This window comes from Plodia interpunctella, chromosome 13, assembly GCF_027563975.2.
Source record: "Plodia interpunctella isolate USDA-ARS_2022_Savannah chromosome 13, ilPloInte3.2, whole genome shotgun sequence".
In the NCBI taxonomy this organism is placed as follows: Eukaryota; Metazoa; Arthropoda; class Insecta; order Lepidoptera; family Pyralidae; genus Plodia; species Plodia interpunctella.
In genome coordinates, this window is record NC_071306.1 from 9,118,994 (window position 1) to 9,134,119 (window position 15,126).

Consider the following 15,126-nt stretch of genomic DNA (forward strand, 5'->3'; position numbering starts at 1 on the left):
CGAAGAACCTCATATGTAACGTGTATTCATTATCAAGTAGAAGGGTTTTTCGATAAATTAAACACGGGAATAAATTGTATTTATTTTACAAATTAAGTAATATATACAATATATATATATACAATATATACAATATTATATAAATATATACAATATTCTTTGTCTTCTTTGCTCGCACCCCTCTTTCTCATTTGTGCTGTCCCGGTTTCTTCCTGAGCCATAGAGCGTCCAGTCCAGTTGCATCTGTAACAAAAGAAAAAATATTTTTCTAACTCCTATTTTTCATTTGTTTTCGTTCCTTATTTCAACATCAGATATTGTTCCGGTTATATTGGTTCACACAAATTTATTTGAATTAACTGAGTTTGCAGTTTAATGTAAAAATATATATATATTAAGTTTCATTTTTGTGCAAATAAATCATCGAAAGAATGTTTACGTCTTATAAGCTTGTTTTTTATCAATAAATAATTTTATTTCTTCGTTAATTTACACGCTATGAATAATCCTTAGTACAAACTATAATGTAATAAAATCTTCATATATCACCACAGCACCGTTACCATCATTAAAGCTGTATTGTACGACTGTTGAAATTTGTACTCTGTGTGGAATACTTCAAGAAAACGGAAATGTTTACAGTAGCTAGGTAATAGTGAAAGAATTGAAATCGAAAGTGATAAATATTTTTTTATTGCGTCGTTTTATTTATTATTTTTCCGATGAACTTTCGCTAGCCAGCAAACCGTGTAGTTTTAACCGCTTTTTTAAACTGATACGGACTTTCACTAAACGAGCTCGATCAATACGGTTATCGGAACAAACAGTTATATAATTATACGTAACTGGTTCCGATAATTACGAATAATTATTGATTGCACGTCGGGTCACTAATACCTTTCATGGAAGTTTAAAAGTGTTCGCGTTTTTAGCTTGATTTCCTTGCAAATGGTTTTGTTAACTGTTTAATATTATTTTTATTAATTGGGCTGTTTATGTATTAGCCTTTGCCCAACAGTGGGAAACTGTTTATCAAAAAATAAATTGGTGTTCTATCGATGAACTTAGAAGACGTTACTCATGATGGTCCATGTTACACATTATATATATTATACATTAAAAAGCTATGATTGATTGATTGAGCCATTTTTCACTTGCTTCCGCAGCCTTAAAACGTCGAAACCCAGAACCCGCTTACCTACTTTTTCATTTCGCTCTGTCTGTGGCATTCATAGTTGTTAGATCGTTAACACGCATATCATTGTTTAAAAAAATATTATGTATGGACAACAGAAATCGCTACCGTCGATGCAAATAACTATAGTGCGCACGCGCAGCATCCAGCCAGAGAAAACAGCTTTCACCGCGGTTCTAATCCAACGTTGATCTACCTAATGCTTCTTCAAACTGTTGCGTAATCACTTATAGATTTCTGTGTGGAGAAGACATCGTTGTTTGAGAAAATATCAGTTCTAACTTGATGTTTATGATGTAAAGCCTTAACTGCGAAGAAATATGCTGAAAAAAAAATGCAAGAGTTTTCTTACAAGTTCTGTGTTTACAGAACTCGAGTATCGTCTTCTAACAGTTGACAACATCGTTATAAACAAATGGCGAAGAAGAAGGTGAAACATTACGAGAAAATAAATTGTTACTACTTACATATACTTAATTAAATAGAACACAAGAATTATATCGTTAACAGGCTCGAGTGAATATTATATTTAGAAATGAATATTATTTATGAATGAGTAGACGTGACAAGTAAACTTTTGTGAAAAAACAAAAATATTTAGTTTATATAATGCAAAAATGTTTCTCATAAAAACATAAAGATCTTTAGATCTTACATACATTCATATTAAAACCCACACATAATTATCACTAACGCCTCGTAATAATCCTCAGCCTACAAGTTTCCGAACAATGAACCACCAAACAAACAGATTGAGTAACCGTTGAATCACCCCGCCCACGAACTGTGAATATTTTTAAGGTGTGTTCGTGAAAAAATTTTGTGTTTTCGATGTAGACAAGGCGTGGTGTGAGTACTTAATATTTTTAGTAACAAACTAAAAATATATAAACTAATATATAAAATATTCTGAAAGCAGTGTTAGCAATAGGAAACTAGAAAAGTAGAAAAAGTTACAATCAGATACACTTAAAAGTTTGCTCTTAATAATGTTGTACGAAGAGGCACATGTGCCATCTTATGTCAAGGCCATAAGGTACATTTACCCGTAAAAATGTCACAATTTATGTAGTTATGTCATAAATAAAGTTACAATATTTTTTGTACAGTGTTCCACAAGAAAGATACTTGTAGAACGGCGGACATATCCCATGTAGGGATCTCTTACAGTCAACCGACGATAGGCTGAGAGGACAAGTTATATTTTATCCATATCGTTCGAGATAAAAAGAGAATTTACGGAATTTAAATGTTGGTTTTCTGAATCACAATGCTCCCTGCTCAAATTCTAGGATACCTTTTAAAAAAAAACCTTTGTTAAAAAACAGCGCGTTGAAATATAGAACGCACCCTATTCTGACAATAGATAAACGTCAAGTCGTGTATTTTTTTCCCGCCTCCTGCGTCTCTCTTCCCGCGCTGCTCTGTCTGTAACGTGCTGTTTCTATTATCACTAATAAACTAAACTTAATTAATTATCAGTTTTTCTTTAGAGTGAGTAACAAAATTTTGCTAAAATATTGATGAAAGAATTTTTTACATTGTAGATGTCTCTATTTATTCAAGTACAGCAGAGAACGCCTCGCTGAACCATATAAGTTTGTTTCTCCATTGTAGTGTATATTCTCCATTCACTATGTTATTATTTTAAGTTAGATATTGATGGACCATAGATCATAGTCAATATATATCAGATTTGAATTTAATTATTTTATTGATGAACTTTATTTATTTTTTAAACAATTATGTGGGCTTCATTGGACTATCATAAATAAATATAAATATATTAGGACAAATCACACAGATTGAGCTGGCCCCAAAGTAAGTTCGAGGCTTGTGTTATGGGATACTAACTCAACGATACTATATTTTATAACAAATACATATATAGATAAACATCCAAGACCCGGATCAATCAGGAAAAGATCATTTTCCATCATGAGCCGACCGGGGATCGAACCCGGGACCTCTCGTTTCAGTGGCATGAACCTTACCACTGCGCCACCGAGGTCGTCAAACACATATATAATACTCCATAACAGACTGACTGAAGTTTTATTTCGATAATTTTTTGAAAAAAAAAATCACGTATAAAATAATACGTCGCGGACAAAAGCTATTAAGGTACCTATGTAAAAGTTATCGCTAATAGACACATTATCCCAAACAAAACTTTGTTCTTACGTGTCAGGATTGACACTGTATGATCTTGATTGGCATTGCATAATGTATTGTGTAATAAACTGGCAACCACTAAGCCAGTTGCACCAGTTAACTTTGACGTGCGCTTTTAACCTGCGCCGCCGATTAGATAAAATGGCGACCTTGGCGTTGTTGTGCGCAGGTTACAGTTAACGTCAAAGTTGATTGGTGCAACCGCTTATTAGCTTTCTAAATAATGACATATCACTTTCCTAATTGGTTTCCCAATAAATAATTGTTTTTGTTGCGCTTTCGTGTGTCAGTCAAATTAATACCCATTGAATTTTAGGCACTGTCTGTTTAAATTGACATGTGATAGAGGGGTCAAATTAACATTTGAATTGTATTGCAATCTAATGTTGTATAGTAGTTCTTTTTTTTCTGGAAAATGATCTTTTTCTGATTGGCCCGGGTCTTGTATGTTTATCTGTATATGATTTGTTATAAAATATAGTATCGTTGAGTTAGTATCCCGTACAAGTCTCGAACTTACTTTGGGGCTAGCTCAATCTGTGTGATTTGTCCTAATATATTTATTTATTTATAATGTTATACATTTAATAAAAAATTAAATTAACATTGAAAACTTGATTTTTGTCGAATTTTAGTAAGTACATTTAATTATTATTTTTCGATAGACCTACAAAAGGAATATATTTTGACGTAATGCCAACGTTTTTTCAAATTTCGAATTTCGACAACAAAACCATTATGGCTATATTTTTAGATACCGTTATTTAGTGTTAACTAACTCACTTACATTTTTATTAATTTTAATTCAAATAAAACATTTTGCGGCGGTGGTGTAATGGTTAAGACGCCCGCCTTAGGATCGAAAGGTCCCAGGTTCGAATCCTACTCGTGCCACATGAGTTTGTATACCAATCTGACTCATGTATAGTTGTTTTCGTCGACCACCACTTGCTTCCGGTGAAGGAAAACATCGTGAGGAAACCTGCACACTGGTTGATTATTAACTTGTGTGTGAAATGGAGAAGGCAATGGCAAACCACTCCATTAATAATGCTAAGAAAGTTGTTGTGTGTGTTTAATTCCACGTAGTGACCACGACCCTCAGCCATGAATACTCATACGACTATGAAGAAGAAAACATTTTGTCTACATAACTTTCAACTTAATGAATGTCTGTTTTGTAACTTATATAATGTAGTGGTGTTAAATAACTTACATATTTATTCATTACTAAGTACATAGCAAGAATTTAAGTATATCCTCAAGGCGTGGCTTGTCAGTAGTAAGTTTAACATTCCTTTAATGTATTATAATGGTAATTCCACAACCGGTCCAAGGCTGCCCACGCGCAGATTGTGTGGTGGGCCTACACACGTGATGAGAAAATGGGTTTGAGATTAGCCTTATTCTTAATTCAAATGCGAATATTAATGTTTAAACACTAGATTACCACTGACTTTTTATTTTTTATTTTACTAATATATATAAGTTTATTACAATTGTCACGTCTGTCTGTATGTAGGAAAACTGAAAAATATCCCTTGTGGAATAATATAGCTAAAGAAAAATATAAGAACTGGAACGAAGCCATATGGAATATAGAAAACAAATCTGAGAGACTATACCTATTATATTTTACAATTAGAAAACTACGCGTATCACGATCGCACACACATTTGATATTGACATTGCGCTTGCGCAGTTGTTAAACAAATCATCATATAAGCTAATAGTTCAAATTTCTGGCATTACAACACATGCCCCAGTAGGCCTGTCGGCATTCCTAATATATTTTCATGGTCAATTTTACACAATCTTTCGTAAAAGCCTCATAATTTCTACATTTGTAGGTTCATGCAAAATCTACATTCATCGGACGTAATATTTTTATCCATACTATACATACTACCTAATATTATAGAAAGAAAACATTTGTAATTTTGTTTATTTGTTTGTAATTAATAAACTTAAAAATCACTAGACCGATTTTGATATAATTTGGCACAGTTATAAGACGATACGTACTTTTTTTTTTGTTTTACCCGAGCGAAGCCAGGGCAGGGCAAAGCCAGTACACGATATCATCAATTTTATTAAATTCATAATTATAGGATGTTTAACGAAATAAATATTTAACTGAATGCTAGTAGTTTTGTATCTTTATTAATCATAATTAATGTTTACAAAATACTAGACGTGCAAATCTAGTTTCTGAATGAACATTTCAATTGGTCCTTTAAATCATAATCTAGAAGCAAAACTGAAAAAGGTTTAATATTAAAATAACCATACGGTCAAAACAAGTACGTAATGACAAGGAAAGAACTTCAATAAAGTTGATTCAAAAAATGATAAGTGCTTATACAAAAAATGACCTTACAGCATAAAGAAACAAGAGTTCGTACATTGTTCGCTGATATCATTATAAACGGGAAAATATTCACAAAAGAACTGACTTGTATTGTACCAACCTTAATGCTGTCATATATTACGAAATTTAACGAATACTATAGCCTGTGGTACCTGACCTGATGTTATACCATTTTTAAACCACTACGCAAAAGTGTGCTATAAGTTTGACCATTAAGTGTGTCTGTCTGGGTACATGGCATCGTAGCTCATCAACGGATGAACTGATTTGGATGCGGTTTTTTTTATTAGAAAGCTAATTTGTATGCGGTGGTTCTTAGATATGTTTGATCAAAATCGGTTCAGCCGTTCGAAAGTTGTAGCGAAATGAATATTGAAAGTCGGGTTTTTTTAATTTGTCTAACAAATGAACTTGTTATTAGACGTACTTAGATATTAAATTGTATAGATACAGTATCACGTTACTTAGGTGGTAATGTGGTACCCCATCTCTTCTCGTGTACTACTAGAGTAAGAGATCATAGGCTTGGCGGCTGAAGGGTAATAATAGCATTCCCACGGAGGGTTGGCTGGCTAGCTGTAAAATCATAGCTGAGTTAAAGTTTTATGATTTAGCTGCAATCCGCGGCTTCGCTCCCGTGGGAATTTCGAGATAAAGAATACCCTATGTGTTATTCCAGGTTATTTTCTACCCGTGTACCAAATTTCATAACAATCGGTCCAGTAGATAATACGTGAAGATGTAACAAATTAACAAACTTACTTTCGCGTTAATAATATTAGTTGGAATTGAGATTTTTCGCAGCATCGTAAACTGGAATGCAACCAAATATATAAGTACCACCAAAATCTATAATGTGAAGACGAAAAAATATCTGAATAAAAATTTGTATTTCTCAGTATTTCCATCACGCCCTGACTTGCTTAAGATTCTCGACTCGTACAACGTAAGGTGTTATTCGATTTGACCTTTAACTCGATTTGCAGTTTTAGTACAGTCTAATCACGTGTGAGTTCGTTAGCAATACCGTATAGCAAAAAACAGTGGCCTAGATTTGTCCTAGAAAACTTGTATAAACCAATTAATACCGTTAGAAGACGTGGGATAATAAACTTACTTTTGTCCACATAATGCCATTTACGGCCAGTTTACGCCCGGATACAATCCCATCTGTAACATAGTTTATGTCCGGGAAAAACGTTTATTCCCTCTAAAAATAGCGCATTCGAAAAAATGGCAAACTCTGTTTGTGCCCCAGAAATATATCTCTAAATACGCCCAAATGTGTCTTTCAAGCTGGTAAAATGCCAATTTTCTGTGGCAAGTTTAAAAGTTATCATACAGCCAAATACTGTAACATAATATTAGTGGACTCTGTTCGATTATAGTTATTTAACGCTATTAAAAATCTCAAGTTAGAACTTTTAAAATATTCCGTCGATTAAATATTCAACCGAATCTCATTTGTCAAACTTACGTAAACTATGTCTAACCAAATCTACTCATACAAATCTACTTCCTACAATACTACTTAGAAAAAAAGAAAAAAATAATAATATTGTTTTTATTTTGTTTCAAAATAATTTTAGATTTGGACAGATCGTTGATCTCATAAAAAAATTATCTTTATAAAAAATTTTGGTAATTAATATGTTATGAAACTCTTATTTTTTATCTATTTAAATGCTCCATATCACGCTACCGTGTTATTTTTTGAGGACATGATTTTTTTTTTATGAATTGCCAACCAATTGAGGTTAATAAAGCTGTGAGTCAAGATAAAATTACGGCAGTATGAAGGTTCACCAAAATGTGAACTGTACCCATGTACTTAAGTATCAATGTAAACAAGTTTTCAAGGGCCAATCGTGATAATATTAGCATTTAATTAACTGTGACAGCAATGGCGGTTCGAAGCAGTCAAGGGCGGGAAATTTTATCTGTGCATGTCCAATCAAGCGGGAAATACTTTGATTTTGGAACGTAATTAATTTTGACGTGACTGTCAAAGTTCCGAATAAATTGACATTGTTTTTTTTTATTGGCATCGACATCGTCGGTCGACTTAGTAGTTTTGTTTTTAAATGAAGTTCTTACATTTTTTTACTTCGTCGAAATGTTTTAAATATAAGTGTACTTGGAAATTCATCTGAACTAAACATTACCACTGTTATTCATAAAAAATATTTGTGTTCACACAAACAAACATCTTTTAGCATGTACTATGCTTTTATTTTTTTTATGAATAACAAGATAAAAGTATATATAGCATATACTCCGTATTAATTTCCAATTCTTGGATTTAAATTCATATTTTATTATTATAAATTAATAAAAACCTTCAGTATCTGACACATTGATGCCATAAAAATCTATCGAAACTTATTGAATTTCAAATGACGGGCTTAAAAACTGGACTACGCATATATATAGCGCTATAACCACTATAATATTAGATACGTACAACGGACATACAAACTGGTTGACATAATGAATTCCTTACAAGTTCATCGAAGTCCGAAGCCACTCGTTTGCCTTGGAGTCGGGAGTATTTATTATAGTTATCTACACAGACTACGCGTTTTAATGTGGAATCTTTCTACAACACCTGGCATTTTAACCAAAGTTATTTTAAGACTGACAGTTATTTTTTTTAATTTAAAGTGACGACGCGATGTTTCACCATACGAAAAATGATAATATTATTACTTATTTAATAGGTAACTATTTATTTTATAGAAATCAATGAATTTTTCAAATAAGTAAATAGCATAGATAAGATTTTAAGCTTGAGATATAAAAAATCCCAATTTCTTTCGTAACAGAACAAAATTATAATTAAAACTCACATAAATAGCTAGGTGAAACTTTAGGCTTGTGATTAAAATTATCTCAATTTTTATCGTAACAGAAAAAATCATAATTCAAATCCCTGTTAACAAAAGTGAACAATTTGAATGTATTTTAATTTTTTCATTCTAATTTTGGCCTTTACACGTCAATGTGAAACATATAACACAAAAAATATATAAGTATAGTCAGAAATGTCTGTCTGTCGCTTCCTGTGTCATTTCATAGCAGTTAAGCAATTATCTGAATGTATGTCTGTGCGCATGCTTGCTAAATACGCGTAAAAATGTTAACCCACCACAATACAGGATGTGTGCTCACTACGACCAATTAATAAAAGCTTCAAATGCTTTTAGTTGGTTCATGCCACACTCTGCCCTAGTTTTATGATATTTTCAGGTATATATATTATATATATATATATAACGTTTCAAAGAAATAAATATATCTCACGTGGTATATTATAACTAGCGGTTTGGAAAGACAAAATGCATTTTTTTTTCATAATAAAATTATTGCAAAATCAAATTTTTATTATTATTTATTTTTTATTGTTACATTAGTCATAGTAATAAGTAAAAGTCATCATGCAATATAGTATCTAAGTGGAACTAACGACCACATAACTATTATTGACCAACTAGCGACCCGCTCCGGCTTCGCACGGATGCAATATTACGCATATTACATATATACAAACTTTCCTCTGGAATCACTCTATCTATTTAAAAAAAACCCGCATCAAAATCGGTTGCGTTGTTTGAAGATCTAAGCATACATAGGGACAGACAGCTGGAAGCTATTTTGCTTTATACTTATATGTAGTGATGTAAAATTCTCATAAACTGTCGAATAATGTATTTATTGACACCTCAGTTCTCGCGCGGCCCGATTTGACTGCGATACATCATAGAAAATAGATACAGAGTAAGTCCTTCCTACTAATATTATAAATGCGAACGTTTGTGAGGATGTGTGTATGTTTGTTTGTTACTCGTCTTTCACGCAAAATCTACTAGACTGATTATTACGAAATTTGGTACGCGGGTAGAATGTAACCTGGAATAACACATAGGGTAATTTTTATCCCGAAATTCCCACGGGAGCGAAGCCCCGGGGCGCAGCTAATATTATATATGTTTGAGATTGTTATAAATAATCAACTGAAGCAAAAAATAAGCTTGATTGAGAATGTCTCAAGAAGTCCACTTATACATATAACCTATTTAATTACGTAAAAAATCTAGGTCTTGTAATAGATTTAACTAGATATTCATTACACGCAGCTGTCACTAGATTAATTAAAGCCATTTTCGTTCTTCCGGCACATATAAATATTCTTGTTATAAAAATGCCATCAAAAACATGCTGTAAAAAAAAACCAAGTCTCGCAGCTCAGTTTTCTACCGTAATAAGTTGTGAGATCCATGTAATACCAAGTCGTCGGACTTAAGGGACCTTCTATATTAAGTTATTACGTAAGTTATTATCGTATATAATATTAAAAATCTTGTATATGTTTTAAATAAATAGAACTACTTTTAGATTAAAATCAAAATTAACAATTACTTTACAAATCACGTTGTCAAATCAATAAAATCGACTTGCTCTGCAGTATTGGTAAACATTAATAGATTTTTCTCACATATAGGTACATTGAGCAATATGATAAGGCAATAAGGCATAACCGTGCGAATCACTTCATTGCAACAATGTTGGCTGATGGGAATCATGAATATAGATAGGCTTTCACGGCTTACAACCAACTTTCAAGGGCGCTTGTGACTGTAGCCTTAAATACATACGTATTAAATTTGTTATATTTTACTAATAACTTACTTTTTACCAATTAGATACATAACTTTTGCATTTTTTTGACAGTTCCAATACTAAAAGAGCATTTTGCGTGTCTATCTTCCATAAACAAAACTGATTCTTTATGTATTGTCACTGTATCCGTATTGGACATAGGTCAATAAAAAAAATACGCGGACATTTTTAAACTAATGGAGTATATCAGTCTGTCTGTACTAATACTTAATATATTTTCAATTGGTAGAATTATAATAGATGTTATTGATTTAAAAATTAATGAAATTTAATTTGAGTTTAATTGAATTATTGCGAATTACCTACATATCGAATATGAGTTTTGAATTAAGTCAATATTTTTATATTGAGTACCATTCAATTACTTATATATTCTCTATTTGATATCAATAGCTTCGACATCTTTATTAAACTTAAAAATAATATTAATTATTTATTAGCAATATTTTTCGCTGGAAGGCTTCTTTAGTAAAGTAATAAATACCTTTAATATTAACTCTAGACTTACAAACAACCAAAAATTCACAGTTTAATGTTTTCAAAAATCAGCAAGTATCTATCGAATCTAATATCTATCGACTATACAAATGTATGTCGCTATTACGTAACTGTCATTAAAATGACGAATATACAGGTCGGTGTGAACAATTGGAAAATGCAATAAAAACAGATTTCAAAACTAATGACAGTTCTTATAAACTCAACAGGTTAAAGCGGCAAGCTATTATCCATAATAGCCGAAATTATCCGGCGTTTGTCTGTGGTCAGCGTAATTTCGAAATGGCGGAAAATTTACGCGGTAAACATGTGGCGAGGGAGAAAATTTCGTAAATTTAAAATACTAATTTCACATTATTTTCTTGATGGAAACAACACAACTCGAATTTTAATTTTTAATATTACAGCTAAAATTAGCTAAACAAGTATAAAACCGCGTTAAAATTAAATTTATTCCAGTTAGGGTCGTACAATCAATCACAAAGCAAAAACATGATTCTCGATTCTCCATTTATAGACCGAAGCTAATGTCAAAGCGAATATGTATCGTAATACTCATCATGGCTTGTCTATTAGAACTAATTTAATATGTTTCAGTCACTTTTAATTAAAATCGATTTTAAAAACTTGTAAGCAAAAATATGATGTGATGAATGAAATTTTTGTTTGTAACTGTCTGATGTTATTTATTTATTAAAAATTATAAAATAATTTAATTTTCGTCTATGTCAGTCATATTTATGACGGTTATAGGTTATTTAGAGAATACAGCTAGTAATTAAATAATGGAGACACTTATGTGTTAGTTAGAAAGATATTAAATTTAATAATATTGCAAAAGCTCATTCTGGTGGTTTGTGGTTTTAGCCCAGTGTCGTGAATATAAGGTTATATTACACCACATTCATCTAGATTAATAATTTAATATAGGTATAGGTATTCTTTATTTAAGTTATAATTTATTTTTATTTTTTTGTTTTGTTCAATTATACTTATGTAAAAATGGGATTTATTAATGATTTGCTAAATTATTATATGTATTGATAATCGTAATGTAAATTTTATTTAATGCAAGTACTTAATTGAATTTTGATAAAGAAAAAGGAAAGGCAAAAGGATAAGGAAGACAAAAATCATAAAATAAAAAAATGTTCAATTATTTTATACTTTAGTCTTTTAAGTACGAAGTAGGTATTTAATTTATATTGTTCTTATGTATAAATCGGTTCATTGTATAATTTCCTAATAACAGATAGGTACTAGGTTGTTAATGAGTCGAACTGCATTCCTCACATTCCTAAGCAATGATTGTGTGTAAACTTTAACAATGACTTATGTACATTTGAATTTCTTGAATGTAATATTTTTGGTTTAAGAAAATATTGAGTACATCTGTAGTTTTATTTATATTAGGTCTAAGTTTTAAGCAAACAATTGTACAAGTTATAAGGTTTTAGGCCAGTGTCGTGAATATAAGGTCATATTACATCACATTCATCTAGATTAATAATGATTATTGGTATAATATATCTAAAAGTATACTTAAAAATATGAAAGTATAACTATACTTTTGTATTTTTCCTTAAATTTAAGGTATGGAATTGTTAAGACGTGCATTTATGTATATTTAATAAAAAAAATGAATAATTAACATGATTCTTTGTATATTTTGTAAATGTATCCAGCAAACGGGTTTAACCATAATAAATGCTTAACATGTACAGCCAGTAAAATTGAGACCATAATCAAAACCTACATTTGATTTAAAAACATATGTATAATATAAAAAAAATACTGACCACAACTTTCCGCACCCAGGGCTCAAAAGACCGTCGGCTGAACTTCCTTCGCCGGACCAAATCCACCACTATCCCGACAGTTCCGGACACCGAACCTGACACAGACGTCGAAGCCACCACAGCCAAATCCCGGCGAGGCCCATCGCGTTTCAAGTCCCGAACTTCGGACACGAAAGAGAGGGAGACAGAGCAGCCATCTTTGAAAAACGCGCGCCGCAATGAGCTGCCGAGACGCAACTACTTACGCCGCAGGCCTGGAGGGGACGGTAAGTCCGGTTCTTGCTTGTACAGTCTACCACGGAAATGTCTGGGCTCATGAAGTTCATCGATATAATCAACTATAATGAGTTGTAAGCTCAGACAATCACCGAAACTACGATTCGAATTAAATACTTGCTCTAGGTCTACTCGTGTATGACAGCGACATTACAAATTCAAATACAAATCATTTGTTCAGAAATTAGACCTTCACAGGCACTTTTTCACGTCTATTTTTATATTAAATAGCAATTTCTCACATGCTACAAACTACCGGCATTTCGGAACGAACTGCTGAGAAGAAATGCCGACGACATAATGTACATAATCAAAAAGCATATCAAAACAGTTTATGATTGTAATCCGACACAAAAACTAGAAACGAACTGAAGGCAGCACCCACCCGTTCACGAATTGACGCATGAGTCAGAAGATTACATGAAATTTTGCATAAATGGTGCAGTTGTTAGGTATGTTTAGTCTAGTATGAAAGAAGCTCAGGATATTTTTCAGGTTGCTCCGTTTAAACTCTGTTGATCAAAGGGTGTTGTTTTCCTCCATCTGTTAATGTTAACACAAAACCTTATTTTAAATACTTAATCCCGCGAAAATTTCTGGATGAATTTCCATACATAGATAGAGTATTGTTAACAAATATATTTATTTGATAACTTAGACTTTACCTACATGACGCCACAAAAATCAGACCTTTTTAAATACCGATCGATTTCGACTATTCTCTACAGTTGTACAGATTTATGTTTCGGACTGTACATTGTACAAATTTAGCATTTGCTGGATTGTTTGCCGGTTTACTATGGAAAGCTGCTAGACCCGTAGTAGAATGAACTTTGCCTCCGCTTTGAATGAAATTCTATACACACGTTTTTGTTTACGTTTTCGCCGATCGAACATTCGATGTTTGTGGAAGTTCTTATATAAGTTCTTATAAGTTCTTATATTGTTCGTATATGTGATGTTCAACAAGAAAATGAAATGAAAATATGGTGTAGCTTAGACGTTTCACTTGCTCAATATTATTATAGACTAGCGGCTCGTCCCGTCTTCGCTCGGATCACACCATAATAAATTATACTAATAATCTTCCTTTTGAATCAATTTGTTCAAATACCGTTGCGTAGTTTTAGAGATCTAAGCAGTAAACAGGGACAGACAGCGGGTAGCGAATTTGTTTTACACTATGTATTGCCCATATGTCGTAATCGACTGCACTCCATAAAGTACATATTACTGTAGAACGTCACATTTTAAAAGAATAGAGATAGTGTTTATACATTGCGGGGTAGACAAGACTCAAATCAAGAGATTCTGAAATAAATAAGGCTTCTAGCCCATATCTTATAAGAAAAATCTTTATTGTCCATTCTCTTTATTGAAAAAGTGTACATTAGTACATTATTTGACAATAATGATCTATATGTTATTATACCGGCAAAAATGGTTTAGTTACAATAAATAATTACAATTCCGATTATGATAATTAATGAATATGATAAACGTGCAGCTTTAAGAGGTTAGTTTATCGAATTTACAATGCCTATCATTTTGAATTATAGTTACATTTTTCATCAAATTCAAAACAAAAGTATTATTAATCGATATTAAGTAGCATATAAAACATTATATACCGTGTCAATCTCAACCTTGACGTTGGCAAAATCATCGTTAAAAAAAAAACGCATTAACCCAAGGAGATTCCTTGTCGAATATTTCATCACACACGCGCAAATAATAGTTTTGGTATTCATACTTTTCTTATATGTAATTTGTAGACTGTGGGAATTTTATCAGAAGGTATTGGATGCCTGCAAGAGTTTAATGATAGTTGGAAAAGATCGAGTGCCATCGTCATCTTAATAAGCTATCTCATTAACTTAGGGTCAGCACAACATGTAAAAAAGGTTGAGAACCAAAGAAAAACAAATATGGAGTTAAAATTTATATAATCGTAAACATGCAGTGATATTCAATGCAATTAATTTGCTTCAATGTAGGTATACATATGTTATAATTAATTACAGTTCCGTCACATTACTTTCTAACTTTGCATGCAATAGTTAAACAAATCAGAATTACAAGATTCCACCTGAACGAACATACGATTTCAAGTTAAACTTATAACAAAATTT

At 31.9% G+C, this 15,126-nt stretch overlaps 1 protein-coding gene and 1 long non-coding RNA gene across 4 annotated transcripts in view; one reads left to right on the forward strand and one right to left on the reverse strand.

The window, feature by feature from the left end:
• Positions 1–15,126, forward strand: part of Cht6 (Chitinase 6) — a 116,214-nt gene that overhangs the window by 84,825 nt on the left and 16,263 nt on the right. For all 3 annotated transcript variants that reach the window (XM_053754226.2, XM_053754228.2, XM_053754227.1), the window contains exon 20: positions 12,738–12,984. In XM_053754226.2, coding sequence (XP_053610201.1) covers positions 12,738–12,984 — 247 coding nt within the window. The remainder of the gene's footprint in view (positions 1–12,737; positions 12,985–15,126) is intronic.
• Positions 9–12,858, reverse strand: LOC128675091 (uncharacterized). The gene is made up of 2 exons (XR_008405227.1): positions 12,719–12,858; positions 9–243 (listed from the first exon to the last, which is right to left on the reverse strand). It is a non-coding gene; the product is annotated as an uncharacterized LOC128675091 (long non-coding RNA).